Source organism: Balearica regulorum, chromosome 34, assembly GCF_011004875.1.
Source record: "Balearica regulorum gibbericeps isolate bBalReg1 chromosome 34, bBalReg1.pri, whole genome shotgun sequence".
Lineage (NCBI taxonomy): Eukaryota > Metazoa > Chordata > Aves > Gruiformes > Gruidae > Balearica > Balearica regulorum.
The window spans coordinates 394,275-412,480 of NC_046217.1; the positions used below are offsets into that span (position 1 = coordinate 394,275).

An 18,206-nucleotide genomic window follows, 5' to 3' on the forward strand; every position below is an offset into this window, starting at 1 on the left:
CAGATTCACCTCAAACCCCCAACTGCACCCCAAAACCCCCTAGAAACCCCCCAAAACCCCACAGATTCAACCCAAACCCCACACATGCACCCCAAAACCCCCTAGAAACCCCCCAACCCCACAGATTCACCCCCAAACCCCCCACCTGCACCCCAAAACCCCCTAGAAACACCCCCAACCCCTCCAAAACCCCACAGATTCACCTCAAACCCCCCCACCTGCACCCCAAAACCTCCTGGAAACCCCCCCAACCTCCCAAAACACCCCCAAACCCCGCAGATTCACCCCAAACCCCCCCACCTGCACCCCAAAACCCCCTAGAAACACCCCCAACCCCTCCAAAACCCCACAGATTCACCTCAAACCCCCAACTGCACCCCAAAACCCCCTAGAAACCCCCCAACCCCACAGATTCACCCCAAACCCCCCACCTGCACCCCAAAACCCCCTAGAAACACCCCCCAACCCCCCCCAAAACCCCCCCAAACCCCCCACCTGCACCCCCAAACCCCCACCTGCACCCCGAAACCCCAGGTGGCCGAGGCTCAACCATCCGAATTCGCAAGATAACGCCAAAAAAAAACCCCAAAAAACGGGAAACAAAAGGGGGAAAAAAAAAAAAAACCAACCCCCAACCAAACCCCACCCCCAAAATACAAATTTTGGGGCAAAATCCGGGTATTTCCATCAACGACCTCGACTCCGAAACAATTATTTACACATTTATTACAACTGCTTTTCTTCAAAATCTCCGGCAGGTGGAAAAAAAAAAAAAATAATAATCCCCCCCCACCCCCCCCCCGACCGGCTTCGATAGCTGATTTATTATATTTTTTTTTTTTTGTAATTTTTTTTAAATCCCTATAAAATAAAATAATAATAATAATAAATCATTTTACAAAAAAATTCAGTTGTATTTTTTTTGGTGGGTTTTTTTTTTTTTCACCCTACCCCCCCCCCCCCCCCCCGGACGCTCCAAACGCCGAGGGGGGGGAAAAAAATTATTAGGTGGGGCGACGGGTTGAGAAAAACCCATCGTAAATTTGAAGGAGCGATGAAAAAAAAAAAGAAAAAATCGATTTATCGCTGAAAAATAACTATTTTGGGGGGTTTTTTTTTTGCACGCTGATAGAGCTGGCTGCTCGGAAATGGATTTTTTTCCCCCCAAAAAAAAGGTGACGGTGATTTTTTTCAACGTGTGTTTTTTTCCAGCCAGAACGGGGTTTTAAATCCCTTTTCCAATCCCATTTTTCTCTCCAGAATGGGGGGAAAAAAAAAAAAGGCGTTGAGAACCTCCGAGCCTTTTGTTTTTGGGGAAAAAAAAAATCCCCTTTTTGGTTACAAAATCTGATTTGAGATATAATATAATAATATTTTTTTTTCCTTTTTTTTTTCAATTTTTTTTTCGGAGGGAGGGCTGTAAATATTTTGTCACTTTTTTTTAGAGATTCGAAACCCCGTTTGTCTCGAAAATCTCCAAAAAAAAGGGCATAAAAATATTTACTTCCACTAAAAAAAAAACCACAACAACAACAAAAAAAGAGAATCAAAAGAAACCAGAAACACCCCGTCCCCACTTTCACATGGGCGTTCGTTGGGTTTTTTTTGGGGGGGTTTTTGTGGGTTTTTTTTTTCTTCATGGTTACTCCCGTTCGCCACAGCAGAATTTTAGAAAAAGATTATAATACAAAGATTTTTTTTTTTTTTTTTTTTTTTTTTTTAGTTAATTCCGCTGTAAAAATTACACCCGTGAGCCATCGACGCGCGGTTTTTTTTTTTTCAAAGCAAGAAATTAAGAATCGCGGTAAATTTTGCCTTTCCGGAGAAAAGTCAGGTTTGAAACGCGGAGATTGAAGCATTTTTTTGCCCCCCCGGATGATTTCGATCAGGTTTTGGGTGGTTTTTTTGGGGGAAAAAAGCGCTAAAATATAGAAAACGCTGGTTGTTATCACAGAGGGAGTTTGATTCTTCTTTTAAAACGGGATTCGGGAAATTCGCTTTAGTTACAGCAGAACCCGGGATTTCTATACACGTTATATGGCTAAAGTGAACGCTAACGGAATTAAAACAAAAAAAGAAACCCCCCAAAAATAAGAAAAAACAACCCGAAAAAGAAATCAAATTACCGACTAATTCGATGCACGGAGTCAGGGTTTGGTTTTTTGGGGTAGGTTTGGGGTGGTTTTTTTTTTGTCGGGTTTTTTTTTTTTTTAATACTACTGACAGAAAGGGGAAGCCGTGGGATCGAAACCCTTGAAGACATCTTTAAGGGAAGCGGCGTCTTGCTGTTCGCTGTCCTGCGCCGGACTGTTTCCCGCGAAAGGACTTCCCGATCCGGATTTGGCGCTTTGTTTAACCATACCGTAAACCGAAGGAACCGGAAGATTGTGTACCCCGGGTTGGGGGGTCGTTTCTTGGACAGGGGGAACGACGGCGGTTTTGGGACGAGGTCGGTTGTAACTATTGTACCTGTCCGTAGCGGATTCGACGTTCGATTTTTCCGATTCGGGTTGATCCAACGCCGAACGTCGAACGAAAAGGGGTTCCTTGGTTTTGCCGGTGGTTTTGACGGAATCTGAGGATTTAGAGGACGAGTTAGCTTCGTTAGGAGACTCGGAAGCTTTGCTGCCCGAGCTCGGAGTCCTGGGATCGTACAAACTGATGGCGCTCAGAACGCTGCTTTGCCCGCTGCCTTTGCTCAACCCGCCCGCCGTCAGCAGCCGAGGGTCGTAGGGAGCGATAGCCGGGGCGGTATCGCCGGCAGATGCCGGATCTGAGGTTTTAGGAACTCGAGAAATTCCCGTTTCTGTAGATTTTTGTAATCTGGGATCGGCGGGGGCTTTCCGCATCCGAGGGTCGCTGGGTTTGTCGCTCTGGCTGGAAGATGGACTGCCGGCCGCGTTCACAGTCTTTAAAATCCTCGACAGGAGCTCGAAATCGGGGAGACCGGTACCCGAAGAAGAACCGGCGTCTCCCGTTCCCCCCCTCTGCCTGGGATCGGAAAGACCCGTTTGGGGTCTGTTAAGACGCGGATCGAGGGTAGGCATGGATTGAAGAGCTGCCGGAACGGGAATAAACTCTTGCTTTGGGATCGGTAACGGAATCAGATCCTCTGGGCTCCACAGGATCATCCGGGCAAAGTTGGGTTTGTTGAGGACGACGTCTTTTTTGATGTGGCTGAATTGCTGCAGTTGGGAGCGAGGATCCCGCAGGGAATGGCCCGGGAGAGCATCGACGGGGATGTTGACCGGTTTATCCCGTAGAATTCTTTCCCCTTCCTCCTCGTCGGGGAGCAGGGAAGGTTTCGGACCGCCGCCGACGCTGGAATGAGGAACTTCTGGTTTGGGGGCGGAGGAGGGAATGTGTCGTGCGAGTCTGGGGTCAGTGGGTCCCAAATCCCCGGGAAGAGACGGGACGGAAAGGTCCGCGTTTCGGGAAAGCCTGGGATCCCGTAACCGCGGATCGGCAGGACGACCGCTTCCTCCTGTTTGGGATTTTTGCAGGCGAGGGTCGCTCACACCGGAGGGTGGTCCGATTTCTCCGTGGGAGGGTTGGATGTGAGATCTGCCGGAGCTTTGTTGCCTTAGGGTTTTCAATATGGAGGTGACGCTACTTCCACCGTCATCTTCGTCACTGGAATACCAGTTACCGGTATCGCCTGGGAGGAGGGAGAAAACAGCTGATAAAAGGCAACTAAAGCACGGTCAAACCGTTACGCTGACGAGAACGTCCCCAAAACGCGGCCCCTCTCCCCTCTCAACCCAATGCCGCTCAAACTCCCGACCGTTCCCGCGTTTTGCCGAACCGGGGGGAGGGCGGGGACACGACTACGCGTGACAGCTTTGGCCTCCGGGGTCTTGTTTTCACACCACAAATTCCCAGAGAGCCGTAAGCATCCCTCTCTTCCTCTTCCTCCTGTCTGCAGCAGACTAATTTCACCACAATTTAAGCCACCAACCTTATCTCCTTCACCTTCTGGCCAGCTGTTCCCATTTTTTTTTTTTTTTCAGCAGACCTACTCGTTTCTTCACCGGCAACGCGCTCTTTCGACACCGGGGCTCCTCGTTCCCTTAAACGATCCCTCCCCGACACCCCCGTTTCTCCGACGGCCCCCTCTTTTTTTCAGAGATCACACCTCTGGGAGGGTAGAAACCGAAGCGGATCCAAGTTATCCCCCTCCCACGTTGGATTTTGCCACTTGCCTTCCTCATTTTCGCGTTCTTGCTTATTGCTCTCGGCAAGTCTCCGAGCTCTCTCCTCTTCCTCTTGCTGCTTCTGCTGGATTCTCAAATAAAGAGCTCTTTGTGCCGACGGCATAAAATCGGGGATGCTGCCCGGCGGTTTCGGTAAGCCGGGAGGGCCTCCTTCACACAAGGCATCATGATCCAAGGACGGATCAGGGAACATGTGCTCTCCCGGAGGTCCTTCCATATCCTCGTAACCACCGTAGTCTTCTGTCGAGTAAAGATCATCAATATTAAAAGAAAATCTCAAAGCTGTGAAAAATAACCCAATTTTTCTCCCATCTCGGACTGCCGCCATGCCCGGGGCACGCCAGGAACAACCCGTCTCCGGGTTGGCGTGTCCGGCAAAGCATCTAAGAGCCGATCCCGGTAGATCCTTGGGACGTACCTGGGTCTCCCATCATTCCGTGATCCATCTCCAGACCTTCTTGTTGCTGGTAGAAATTATCATAAAAACCTTGCGCTGGTGGAACGGGCGGCATCATGCCGGAATGGGGGGAATCATCCGGTCCGTAGGGCATCATAGGCGGTCCGGGACCCATCGGAGGGCCGGGATTCATTCCCGGGCCCATCGGCATGTCCGGGTGCATATCCGGATGCATGTCCGGGTGCATGTCGGGGTGCATGTCCGGGTGCATGTCTGGGTGCATGTCTGGGTGCATGTCCGGGTGCATATCGGGGTGCATGGGTCCTGGCATTGGTCCTGGGGGTCCTCCTGGCCCGGGGAACCTGGGGGGAGGCGGACCCGGGTGCCTGAAAGAGAAAATAGAAGAAAATCCGCTTTAACAGGCGTGCTCCGCTTCCGGAGGGATGGACCCAGGGCTCTCCGAGCAGCAGCGCCCGCGCCCGGACCCCTAAAAATGGTGAGAAAACTCTTTTCTACGTGTTCGCCCCCACCGTCAGGGCAAAGCTCCTGGTTGGACATAAAAATTTGCCATCGCCGTCCCTGTCCCCATTCCCTGGAGATGGTTGACACTCACCTCACGCCCAGCTTCTCCGCCAGCTGCCCGGTCGGTCGGACGACGATCTCAAAGAGCGAGGGAATTTTCTTGTACATGTCCTGTTGTTGCTGCAACTGCTGCGGCGACAGAGGTTCGTGCATCGGTGGCGGCATCTGCGGCCCCGGCGGTGGAAGCGGTGGCGGCGGAGGAGGAGGAGGGCCTCCGGGGATCGGTCTTCCGTTCGGAGACGTCGGAGCCGGCGGTCCGGGAGGACGAGGAGGCGTGGGCAGCAAGCCGACCCCAGGGGGTGGTTTGGGAAGAGGATTAATGCCCTGTTTTTTTAGTTCTTCGACTTCTTTCTCATCCTCCGCGCCCGCTTCCGCATCATCCGCCAGCATCTGAGAAGATAAAAAGGAGTTCAGAGCAAATCCACGGAGCTGCTCTGCCGATCGACACGCTCCAGAAAACCTCTCCCTCCCTTTCCACCTGCAGGATCCACTTCCACGGGAAGAAAAACGGAGCTGAAACCACGTCGACGCTTCCCCTTTACCTTGTCCAGAAGCTCCCGCGTCTCCTCTGTGAGCGGATCGTGAGAAAACATGCAGTCATCCCCGTTGATACAGTTGCCCGTGGTGTGGTAGAGCTTGCAAGGGAAGTCGCGTATCATTTATTAAGGAGAATAAATCCCAACTGGGAGTTACCCCGAGCTCTTCCTACAGCCAGAGACGCAACAGATGCTTTTCACTTTGAAATGCAGCTTTTAAAGCTGGAAATCATCCTGGTCGCGACACTGAAATTAAACTGCCGTCACCAGAAACACCCCGTTTTCCTTCCCGTCAGGTTTTCCCGTACGCCCAACAGCCACAAATTTAATTTCTTCAACAGGAAAGCTGAGACTAAGAGGGAACCGGGAAGGTTGTCGGCAGCACCGGTCGTGCAGGCTGTCAGCGGAGCACGTGTTACCCAGGAACGGCCTTTCCCCCCCCCCCCCCCGCCCCTTATGCATTTATGCAGAGCAAACGAGACTGATTTAAGGCTGGCTTAAGAAAACAGTAAAAACCAAAAGGATATCATGCATGTAAGGGCAGTTTTCAGCCCTGGCGCAGTAGCCAGTGATGTAGAACTTGCACAGCTCCCGTTTCTTTGGTAGTTCGATGTCGTGACTGAAGTTGCAGTGGTCGCCCTGTTCAGAGAGAACACGACAGCGTGAGCAGGCGGAAGCGCGAACACACCTAGGACGGACGGGGAGATGCGTAACTCTTTACAAAACTCTCTTTGTAAGGGTGAATCCCTCCCTGAAATCCACTAAAACCTGGGCCTTATGCTTCAGTGACGGTTCTCTGTGCGTATAAAAGAGATCTACAGGAATATTCGTGAATTATTCCCTTACCCAGGTACACCTGCCTTCCACAAAGTATTTGCAGATGACTTTGCCTTTCTTATCCGACTGCTGGTGGGGTTTATCGTGGTCGTTCCGCCGGTAATTTCCACCACCTCCTCCATCCTATCGAAAGCACATTACGTTAGTTGACAAAGAATTTGAAATATAAAGCAAAAGATCACACAAAGAAATTAAAACTTTTTACGCAGCCAGCTCCGAGAAGGAAAAACACTTGAGATTTGGGATGAAAAAAGGGCGGCAAAGACGAGTGCGCTGAGCCTAGCAGGCTCCTGAGCGCGGCTCGAGGAACCTGTCAATGGATCAGAATCCAACACATCCATCCCCTTCAATTTTTGTAAATCCTGAGGAAGATCCGTTTGGGTTTTTTCGCTCCTGCGAAGGCTTTCTTCGAAGCCCGGCTGGATTTACGGGGGGAAAGAGGGAAAGGAGGTGCATCCGGCACTGCATCAGACAACAAAGAGCTACTCACTCCCATGTCCTCGTCATAGTAATCGTCGTCCTCGTTCATTCCACCACCTTTCCCCATGCCACTTCTGTTTCCGCCTCTGCCTCGTCCTCTGCCCATTCCTTTATTTCCTCTTCCTCTGGGGCCACGACCACGTCCTCGATTTAAACCTGAAAATACATGTCCTGGTTTTTAATTCCTCTCCTTCCGTAAAACGTTGTGAGGGAGCAGAAAGCAGGAACCCCCCCAGCACAGCTCACTACCCCACTCACCCCGTCCACGATTCTCCTTACTCCTGCGATACTGATTCAGCTCTTTCGAGTAATCGTCATATTCGTCATCGATGATGGGCTCCTCGTTATCGCAATACTGTGAACGAGAAAGATCAGTGTCTTTAGCGAGCGGGGATGAAACGCAGCCCGTCCCCTCCCTCAAATGCAAACGTCCCGATCGTGAAAAAGAATAATATTTTGTTTCCGTGATTTCCGGGGAGCAGCTCGGAAACTCGGTACTTACTTCCATCTCTTCGTCATACATCTCCTCCTCTTCCTCAGGGTGGTCACCTCTGCCTCGCCCTCGGTTTCCTCGGCCCATGCCTCGGCCTCCTCTCATTCCTCCTCTGCCTCCTCGTCCTCGGTACCCTCTGCCTCGGCCACGGCCACCTGGCAAAGCAAAGGGATGGGATCAGCTTTGGGCTGAGTTTCACCTCTCAGGTACATTAAAACAGCACAACAACGTGCCAGACAAGGGAAAATAAATGATAACCTTTCAGTACGGCATTACCAGCATCTTAAAAACTTGTTTCTAAGTCAATCAGTTTTTAATAGTCTAAAAAACCCCGGATTTTTAAGAAGCCAAATGATAATATTTAAAAAAAAAACCAAAAAACAAGGCTGTGTGATCACGTCAGCTGCCGCACAGGTGCGTTAGGCTGGTAGTGTAAATCTGCGTGCTCCAGATGTGATGATGTCCAACTTGTTATGCCGTCAATCGACTTCATTCTCCTTTCAAATCAAGCTTTTGTTTTACTTTCTCTATTTTCAACCACTGAAGTGCTTTTAAAACGATCTACGCTAGCAAGTATAACGCTTATTTGAAACGTTTAATTATCCGCAGGGATCTGGACTTTCCCCTCGGAGCGAAAAACAGGAAAAAAACACTTTCCCCTCTCCCAGACTAACACTGATGAGCGGTTTAGTGCAGGCAAGGCTTCGTGCAGGCAGAGCAGTTCAGCTTCATGAAGCTTCCTGCACGTTCTCGGGCCTTATTTGGTCGCAGATTAGCTAAACGAGCTGCAGGTAACGAATGTTCAGAGATATGGTAGTAAAAAAGGAACGTTTAGACGTACCTCGTCCCCGGTGAGAGCCTTCCTTCGCTCGCCGGTATTGATTCAGCTCTTTTGCAAAGTCGTCGTAATCTTCCTTCCCTATATCTTCATCCTCCTCCCCCTCGTAGTGACCGTACTCTTCATTCTCGTAGTCCTCGTACATGCCGTAATTTTTACTCTCCATTTTAGAGTAGCTCTTCTTTTGCATGGGAGCATTGTGAGAGGACGGATACTGCTGGTGGGACTTTGGGAAAGACAGAGAGGTTAGTGATAAAGGAAGGGAATGTATCAAGCTTAATATCATGACTTAATTTTTAAAAATCATTAAAAAAAAAAAAAATCCTTAAATAACTAGGTTAAAAATAAACAGGCTAAAGGACCAGAGCCAAAGCGTGTGGCTCGTAGATGGAGCAAGATCTGTGCTCAACTCTTGCAGCAGTTCTGAACCAGAGAGCAGTTTCCCCATCTGCTGGCAGGTACTTACGGAAGAGTAGGGAGGGCTGTATTCCCTGTATTTTCTGTGTCCCTTTTCACCGGGACTGAAGTCCGAGTCCTCGCTGTAATCAGAGAAGTCATCGCTGGAAGAAGCGTGGCGCTGCAAGGCAAGGAAAACCCGCGGTGCAGTTTTATTACAGGCCAGCTCTGACACAACACAACGAAATCTCTCTCTTGCTTCCAAAAAATTCCTCGAACTTCAGTAACAAACATCTTTGGTTTTGCAAATTCGGCAGGCTACAATCCCCTTTTGAGGTAAGAACGCTCACAAAGTAATTCCCTAAATAAAAACCTGTTTTTCTTCCCGTTCTGCAGGCTCAGATGGACAAGAAAGCGCTGTAGTATTTTTATCCCACCTGCAGACCTCGGATTCCTCAGAGGAGGAAGGCGTTAAGGAGTTGAACCCCAAGAAACCCCGCGAGCGCTCCCACCTCGCAACTATCATTAGGGGAAGAGCCTCAAACTACCCGTAGTAATGTTAGAGGAGGAATTCCCTGGAGATGTCTGATGGCAGAGGAAGGCAGACTGGAGCTAGGAAACAAAAGCAGCGCATGGCTCACCTTGTGTTTGGATTTCCTTTTCTTCTTGGATCTCCTCTTCTCTTTCTCTTTCCGACGCTTGCGCTTCATCCGTCGATGGGCTTTCTCATCATCTGAATCGCTGTGATGCTTCTCCCCCTTTTCCTTCCGACCTCTCTCTTGAGATTCAGAGGGATCCTGTGTGTCTTCCCCTCCATCATCCTCCAGCTCCCCTTCTTCCAGTTCTCCATCCTCCCTGTAAAGCACACAGACACATTTAATTCGCTTTATTCAACAAAAAAAAACCCCCAAACCCACAACCTGCTTACTCTGCTCACCAGCCAGCCACGCACTCGGTTCCCAAAGTGCTCACAAATTCCTATTTACTGTGGTTTTAAATATCTGATCATAAATACCATTTCTGGTCACCTCTGCCAGCGAAATCTGCTCGAGCTCTTAGTCAGCCCGGAATTAAAACACGGCGAAGAAGCACCTCGCAAACAACAAACCGAAGCCACGACATTACGGTGTACAACCTTCACATGAAATTAGTGCAAATCCACTTCAAGGATGGAAATTGGTGTTTTAATATAACACTCTGTCTACTCCAAGAACTGAAATCGGTGTTTTAACAAAACAACCGGTCCTCTAAAAGACAAGAATAAGTAAATATCATGTTGGTTTGCCAAATCTAGAGCTGCGTGCCCAGTTATTTCCACTTTCTCCTGCTACCACTCACCCACAGTTGTGGTTAGCAGGGGTGATAAAGCACATCTGCAACTTCCTCAAGAGGATTCCTCAATTAAATTAAATTAAAAATTACTCCGAGAAACTTTTTACAACCTCGTAACAGATTAAAAGTGTAGCACGGCACGAGTTCAATCAGCTCCCTTGCGTGTTCCCTCTCTTCCAACAGGTCCTGAGTTTGTCGCTGTGTGATTTAAAACAAGAGTGGGGTCTCCTCCTCCCTTTTCACTTAAGCTATAATTAAAACCAAAAACGCTGGCCGGTTTATATACATCACAGTCGTTCACAAACAGCAATTTAGGAGCGTGCCATGCCGTGCCGGCGCTGTGCTGCACGTGGCGGAGAAGGAAGAAGGAGCTGCCGCTGCCCGGTAGCTCTCAGGGAAGTCTGGAAGCTGAGATGAGGTTTAGGAATGGCACGCAGGAGCCTCTCGGAAAAAGCTCCGAGCTGTTGGTAACCTCAGGTTATGTTAAAAAAAAAAAAAGCCACAAGAAAAACTGAATTATTTCCCCAAATACATTGAAAAAACTACAAAAAAACCCCCCAGTATTAACAGTCCCCTAGGGATGTTTCAGCATCGTGGAGAGCAAACAGTCGGATCCAGCCACCCGGTCCGACTCTGATGCAAAGCTCCCGTCTCGTTTTTGTTTGCGCTTGCAGCATTTTAATAACAGACCAGCTCCAAAATCAAGCTCACTTAAGTATTACTCATGAAGCTCTTAAACGTGACGTGTAATTCCCAGGTGTAAAAACAAGTTTTAAAGGCGAGGAGGGGTGGAAATGATTTCCATCGCAAGAACGCAGCATCCTTCAGGTGTTTGTGTTGAGCGAGATCAATCTTGGAACAAGACCTGAGAAACTCGCGCTCTGCACAAAGCCGAGGTGAAGAACAGAAACAAAGCAAGCTGACGGACAAGAATTTAAAATAGTTGTGCATTTAAATACTTAAAAGTCCTGTTAAAGCCTCTCTCCATTTCCTAGAGGGACAGGTTCATCAATAAATGGATTTCAAATTAGAAATACCACCAGGTTTCTGGATCCAGTTTCCAGCAGCCTAGAGAGCACAGCGAAGCGAAACACTGACGCAGCTCAGCCCGGGCATGCGACAGGCTTGTAGGACCCAAGGAGCTGCTAGAAAGCCCGCTGCGACCCCATAAATGCCCTCACACCGTGCGTCTTTGCGGGGAAAAAACCTCTCATGGCTATTCCCTTCGGCATCGCTCCACCAAAATCAGCATCGTTTACCCTCTCCCAGGAGTCCCCACTGGCTGGGGATCGCAATTGCTCCCCGTCTTCAGAGAGAAATAAAACGCATGTCGCTAACCTTAATTGCAATTTTCAGCAATAATTACCCTTCGTTTTGGATAGCACAAGGCGCTTTTACCCTGCCTTGAGTCGTTCTGGTTCGATATCAAGGTTTAGAGGAGACTACGCTCCTGGAGCCGCATCCCGATCGACAATCGCATTATTAAATTTGCCGTGGTTACAGAAACGAGGACCAAAAAGGCTCCTGAAAACTAAGCGCAAAAAATTTTTTGGCCGTCGCAAAGATTATTCGAAAAGCACCGAGAGACGGGACCAGGCCGAACCATCAAAACGGTCGCTGTTTCACAGATTAATTATTTAATCAACACACACATCTCCTAAAGAAGGAAAGTCTGAGAAACCACGTTTATACAGACGCTTAGATGCATCTTAAGACGGGCAGTATCATCTCCTGCTGGTTTTTAACTCCCAATTCTCCTGGATTTGAGTAGGTTTGGGCCAGAAATGATACACCGACCTCTCAGAGAGACCGTGGGGCTTATTTAGCATGTGGAAAGCGCTCTGAAAACTTTTAGGCAAGTATTACCAAAACACTGTATTCACCTAACGGTTTTAAACACAACGAAACGGAGTCATTTCAAATACGGCAACGGGTGAGTGAGGATGTTTGAAAGCAACCAAACGATTTCTGAGGCTGGATGGAAAAAAAAAATTAAAAGCAATTAAAGCGACGTCGTGCATTTTCGGGGGACGGCTCACCGTGGAGAGTCGCTGCGGGTACGTGGTGAAGAAGCCATGTCTGTTAACCAACTATTGGTACTGCAGAAAACACTGACTGGGGGAAAATTCTTCCCCAAATCCGCGCTCATCTCGGGCTTTCCTATCGCTCCTGACCGCCTGATCTATAGCGAACGGTCCCCGGCACAGCACACATCCTCGCGGAATGACTCTCGCCGGTTGCCGTGCGGCGTTTGTGACCTCAGCGCCACGGCAATGACGTAACACGGCAGTGACGACGCCTGGAAAAAAAACAAAAGCCCTTTCCAATCGTTTTCCTGCCATAACGAGAGCGTGAGTGCTTTGCTACGGGGAAAACAGTAAGAACGACCGCGCTGGGAGAAAATTTAGTAGGGTTTTTTTTTTTGCTATTTTGGCCACTGAAGAGCAGCGCAAGAATTAAAATATTATCTTAAAATAATCAATGTCACTTTACACAGCTGCGGCTTTAAATTTGGAAACGAGCGTAACGAAGTGACAAACGAGTGGCCTAGACAGCAGATTTACCCTCAGTTATAGTTCTAAACCTGGTAAAGATATTACTGCTCCTTGCTCATTACACCTGAAAGAAACCCCGTCGAAAATAAAACTCTCGGCTCCCATCCTCAGAAAAACACCAGTGTTCTTCACTATTTTCAAGAAAAGAAAGAGCTTTGTGCGCTCTCACCTGCTCTCTACAGATACATACCTCAGAGTAACTTCTATACAACACCCTTATAAAAAAACCCCCGGATTTAATAGCTGGAAAAAAATTTCCGGCGGCTTTTTTGCACAAGAGGTGCAGCTGACCGTGAAATCGGCCGCCCGGTGCGTGATCTGGTTTTGCCGGAGTGGATTCACGGACACCGAAAAAGCAGGGAGGGGGTTTGTGTACAGAGGCAGATCTCGGTTTAACTTTGAGGAATGCAAAGCACAGGGCAGAGGAGGTGAAAATACTTTTTTTTTTGTTGTTTTTGTTCCGGAAAGCTTTGAAAATAAAGTGCAAACACTCTGGAAGACCCTAGATTGCAAACGCAGGTGATTTAATCTCACGAGAAGCGAATGTTCGCTTCTAATTTTACGTGATTTTAAGTAAAATGCTTGACGGGGACCTAAGCTGTATCGTTAGGATAAACAGCTTCTGCCTCAAGCTGAGCAACCAAGAGAGTTTAAAGTTGATTTTTAACAATCTCATGTATTTGAGGGAGGGGGGAAGAAATGATCAGATGGCAAATTAAAAACGTAAGCGTGGTAAAACCAAGTAAAACCTGAAAATTAACCATAAATCAACTGGCTAAACTCGAGGGGGGAGCGGGTTTTTTGGCAGAGAGCGACTCCCCACAACCTATTTCAAAGCAGGATTTAAAAGCAGATCCCTCCACGTGGACAACAGGGCAGGGGTATCGCGCTGCTTTTAAGTAGAATTTTGCTCTTTTTAGGATAGACGTGTAGGTTTTGCTCATTTGAAGGTTTTCTAGGGAAAACACAAGGCCAGGCTCTTCAGAGTGACCGCTACCTCAGCTAAAAGTTATTAATCACCTATTTAATGGTTCAGCAGAAGTCTGCTGCCTCGCCAACAACTTGCTTGGAGGAAACATATCCTACCCTAGCATCACACCTGCGCGTTCCACACCAGAGAAAATTATTCAGCAAAGATTTCTATGCTTTCACCAAAACACTGATTATTCCAGAATAATCCCAAAGGAACTAAGCTCTCCTCTGGCCTGCCAGCGCGGCCGCTTTACATTTTATTCCAAGTGGAAACCAGGGGAAATGCATCAATCAAGAAATAAAAGAAGCGCAGCTTTGAAGGCAGCGGGGCCACGCTGCCTCATTCAAACTGCACAGACTGGGGCAGAAGTCATTAAAATTTATCAGTTTTTTTCTGTCTTTCATATAGATGGGGTTTGGGTTGGGGTTTTTTTGTCATTTACGGTAACAAATACGTCGTAGAGTTTTATAAGAGGCTTGTGAGAGATTCATTTAGCCCACTCCTGGCTGTAATCGGGGCGAATCCTCCTGACATCCCCAAAACCTGTGTTTTTAAGCAATGTTTATACTAAAGGAAACTTTGAAGGGCTATTTCAAGGGTCACAACTCAAAGATTACTCGGGGAACATGCTCGACTCAGCTGCTAATTCTGCTTGCAGGTTAGCTCCTTCCCGCTCCTCCTATCCAAATCCTTCAGTGAAATCCTAACGCTGAGCGCTGACGTCCTCGCTGCCACAGCATGGCTGATGCCACAGCAACGGGATACGTCCCAGGCCCTGGAAAAAAAAAAAACCACGCTGGGGTCTGGGATTTGCTTTAGCCTTTCCTTTAACCCGGTATAACAAAGCCTCGCTCGACCCAAGGAGCCTCAGCCGAACAATTACGCTCTTAGAAAGAAAAAAAAACCCAAGCCAGTCCTTGCACAAAAAAAAAAAAAAAAAAAAAAAAAAAAAAAAAAATTCCTGGCGGGTGCTTTGCTTCGCTATCAGAAGTTGCTCCGATTTTCCAAGGAGCTACTCGCAGTATTGATGTTAAATGCCCGCCTGCATGTTTGCACGATTAAAAAAGGTAATCTCTAGCAAATCGTGAGCATTAGGAGGAGGCTGAACCCAATTAAAAATGGGTCAGGGGAAGCAAGGCACAAGGAAAAGCCACAGACAAGAAGTTTGATTCCTACTGCTAATATTTAACTATCTAAAAAAGAATTACTACTTGCTTTATGGAACCACTCAACAACTCCTGTAAACTTGGCAGTACAATCCCTGAAAACTCCTGACATGCAAACAATTCCTGGTTCTTCCGTCCCTCAAAAGGGAGAAAATGAACCTCAAGTTTTCCAGCAGCCTATTTTCTTTCTTTTCTACCACATCTGTCCTTTCCAACTCATCTCGGTACGGATTTAAAAAAAATCCAACTTATGCTGTTAGCAACAGATAATCAAAAAACAATTTGGATTTTTCCAGGATCAGGAGTGGAAGTCAAACACGTATGTACATTTAGTAAAATTAACAGAACAAACTTACTAATTGAATTACATTAAGGGGAGGAAAAATCGATGCTATGAGGTCCCACTCTGAACATTTTGGCCAGACCAGTAACACTTTCAAGCTCTGATGGTGAGCATTTGATCGAAGGGGAAATAAAAATATCCCAGCTTTATGACTTTGTGGTAAAAGTTAAGCCATGGAAGGTGCAGGAACCGTAAGGGTCCCGTCATAAAACATTTAAAAACAGCGACAAAAAGGCAGAAAAAGACATCACTGGATATTGGTTTATGGGAAAACCTCTTTCTGGAATGCAATTAAATCTGTAATGAAAGGCCCTCTAATTTACTACAAGAAGTGCTTGCATTATTTTACAGTTTAAGCAGATGTATACACCTTTTGGGGGGGTTTTTTTAGGCAATAAAGACAAGAGGGAAACAAACCATCACAATTTCACACAACTGTATCGGTGTGCTTAGAGGAAACACTGGGTTTTGGCGGGTTTTTTTTCCACCTGAGAACAACGTAAGCTGGATGAAAAAGGGCGAAAGTGTGTGGGTTTGGTCTCCAGGAAAAACTAACCCGAGAAATTAAACTAATTGGATGGGAACGGGGAGAAATACCCAACCCTGTGCATGGTGTTCTTACTTCGAACTTGAATCGTGTGAGGTAGAGTGAGGAACAAAATGGAGCTTTTCGTAACGCACCTGATCACCAAAAGGAAAAGAAAGGGAGAAGGAAAATCAAAGGACGCTAACGAGATTTGGTAACAAACTGGGTGCTTGCACTGTACGTCGACGCTTCAATTTTGCTAATTATCCGACATGAGACTGTACATGGGGATGGGGGAAAAATGTGTGATGACATTTGGGAAACAGTGCTTTCTTTTGCCACCTTTTTGTTTCTTTCTTTTTTGACACACTTTGGAGTTGTTTTAACAAAACTTTTTTTACAACTTTTTTTTTTGCTTTACGGGCAGACCCGCACCCAGGGGCAGCCGGTTTACAGTCAACGTAATGGAATGAGGATGGAGTTTGCAGACAAAGCAATGGATCCGCATCCTACATCTAGATGGCATCAAGGGTCAGAGTGGTATGAGTTTTACCGAGGTATTTCACCTGGAAACGTCACAACAGACATATCTGGGAGTAAATTGTGTGCTTTTGTGACTTTTTTTTTTTTTTTTTTTGTCTTTTAAACATTCACATCGGCGGGGTGCACAACTCTATCGGTCATTACAAAGGGGGAGTATTCTGCTTGGTTTGTACACACACGGTATCAACTCACTGCTTACGCCAAACGTACCCTGCAGACGAACTCAGGACTTATTTGGTGGTGGGGAGAGGGAAAAGGCAGGAAAAGGTCTAATTTAATTATTCAATAAAAGAGCTTACTTACCAACCCAACCCTGCATCACATGGAAAACAAACCTCCTCAGAGACAAAGGCATGCTAATGCATAAAAGCAGCTCTCTGCACTGCACACCTGCCCTCCAGGGGAGTGGGAAGGCAGCAAACCTCGCTCTTTTTTATATATATTTTTTTTTCTTTTCCCCAGACATACATGCTTAAGCTGTTTATTTTTGCCCATACTTTCTGGCTATATGGTTTCAACTAAGGAAAAAAACCTACTAATAAAGGAAATGGCTAAAGTTATGTTTTGGGGAGGGGGAAGGTGCTTTACATACATCTCAAGAGGAAAAAGGGGCTTTCTGGAGGATATATATATATTTTTTAAAAAACTTTAATACCTGGGAGCACTGGAGGTGAGCCTTTCTCTATCAAGGGGGGGATGATGGAGGCTATTGCACCCCAACACCCCCCTCGTACCCCCAACCCTCGGTACCTTCCTGCCCCCCCTGGCCTGCGCTCCCTATTTGAGCCAACTAATATTTTTTCAAGAAGCAGCGGGGAGACAAAGGGGACGTTAATGAGGCCAGCGCTGCCTGGGAGAAATAACGTCATTAAAGACCTCATTAAGGACCCCACCCCACCCCCCCCCAAAAAAAGCAGCTAGGAGCCCCCCAAAAAGCTAGGAGCCCCCCACCCCTCTCCCTGGCCTCCTCCAGCACCTCGCTCCTCTCGTAACACCCCCCCAAACCCCCCCCCATTGTACCCCAGGCCCTGCGCTGCCCTCAGGGCCCGGCCCTACCCAGGCCGCGGCCTCCTCCTCCTCCTCCTCCCTCGGCCTCCTGCTCTACCCAGGACACCCCCCCCCCCCCCCAAAAAAAAAATATCCCCCGCTGTCTCTGCCTCTGTCCCAGCTTCCTCCTCCTCACAGCCCCCCCCCTCCTCCGGGCCCCGCTTCCCCCCCTCCCCAAAGCCGGGCCTACCCCCCCCCCCCCGCCGCCCGCCTCAGGCCTGCGCCCTGGCTCCCCCGCTCACCTCAGGCCCTTTCCCCCCTCCGACCTCCTCCCGCCCCGGCCCCCCACCACCGGTCGCCCCGCGTTTCCCACCCCCCCCCCAAACCTGGTCCGGCGAGCCGGACAGACAGACACAGACAGACAGAGAGGCTCTCGGGAGAGGCGGTTACTGGACCTTTCGTCCGGGCCGTGGTGGTGTTGGAGCGGCGGCGGCGGCCGGGGGAGGCTGCAGCTGCCGCTGTCGTGGTGGTGGCAGGACGGAGAAGGGGGGGTGGAGTGCGGGCTGGGGGGGGAAGCAGCGGCGGCGGGGGGGACACTCGGGCTCTCCACGGCCATGGGCAAGAGGGGCGGGGGGGCGAACAAGGGGGGCACAGTCACTGTACAGCGCGGGGGTCGGCTCGGCTCGGCACGGCCCGGCCCGGCTTATCCGCCCGCCCGCCCCGCGTTCCACGGGCAGGCACACAAAATGGCGCCCGCCGGCACGCAGCCGCGCCGAGGCAGCGCCCCAGAAGGAGGTCGGAAAAACACGAGCGCTGCCGGAAAAACACGAGAGATACCGGAAAAATACGAGCGGTGCCGGAAAAACACGAGCGCCCCCCCCCCCCCCCGCACACAGTTCCTTAACGAAAGTTGCCGGAGATTGCCGAAGGTGAACGGGAGATGGCGGGAATGTCCGAAAAGTGTCGAGGAGGTGAAGCCAGGACGAGTCCAACTGGGGGGGGGGGGGG

The 18,206-nt window shown here is 48.8% G+C and overlaps 1 protein-coding gene across 4 annotated transcripts; it reads right to left on the reverse strand.

Annotated features, from left to right (window-relative positions):
* Positions 1–1,373: 1,373 nt before the first annotated feature.
* Positions 1,374–17,977, reverse strand: ZC3H4 (zinc finger CCCH-type containing 4). 4 transcript variants are annotated; one of them, XM_075738656.1, is made up of 16 exons: positions 17,654–17,937; positions 14,251–14,408; positions 12,145–12,404; positions 9,415–9,628; positions 8,844–8,954; positions 8,381–8,603; positions 7,549–7,694; positions 7,305–7,401; positions 7,057–7,202; positions 6,576–6,689; positions 6,257–6,368; positions 5,736–5,845; positions 5,225–5,583; positions 4,633–4,997; positions 4,203–4,454; positions 1,380–3,658 (listed from the first exon to the last, which is right to left on the reverse strand). In XM_075738656.1, exons 3-16 carry the CDS (start codon positions 12,252–12,254, stop codon positions 2,217–2,219), a joined length of 3,801 nt encoding a protein of 1,266 aa, XP_075594771.1. In that variant the 5' UTR covers positions 12,255–12,404; positions 14,251–14,408; positions 17,654–17,937; the 3' UTR covers positions 1,380–2,216. The 4 variants fall into 4 exon arrangements, with proteins under 4 accessions (XP_075594768.1, XP_075594771.1, XP_075594770.1 ...); XM_075738655.1 differs by lacking the exon at positions 14,251–14,408 and having other exon boundaries at positions 17,654–17,939; XM_075738653.1 differs by lacking the exons at positions 12,145–12,404; positions 14,251–14,408 and having other exon boundaries at positions 1,374–3,658; positions 17,654–17,977.
* Between the last annotated feature and the right edge of the window lie 229 nt (positions 17,978–18,206).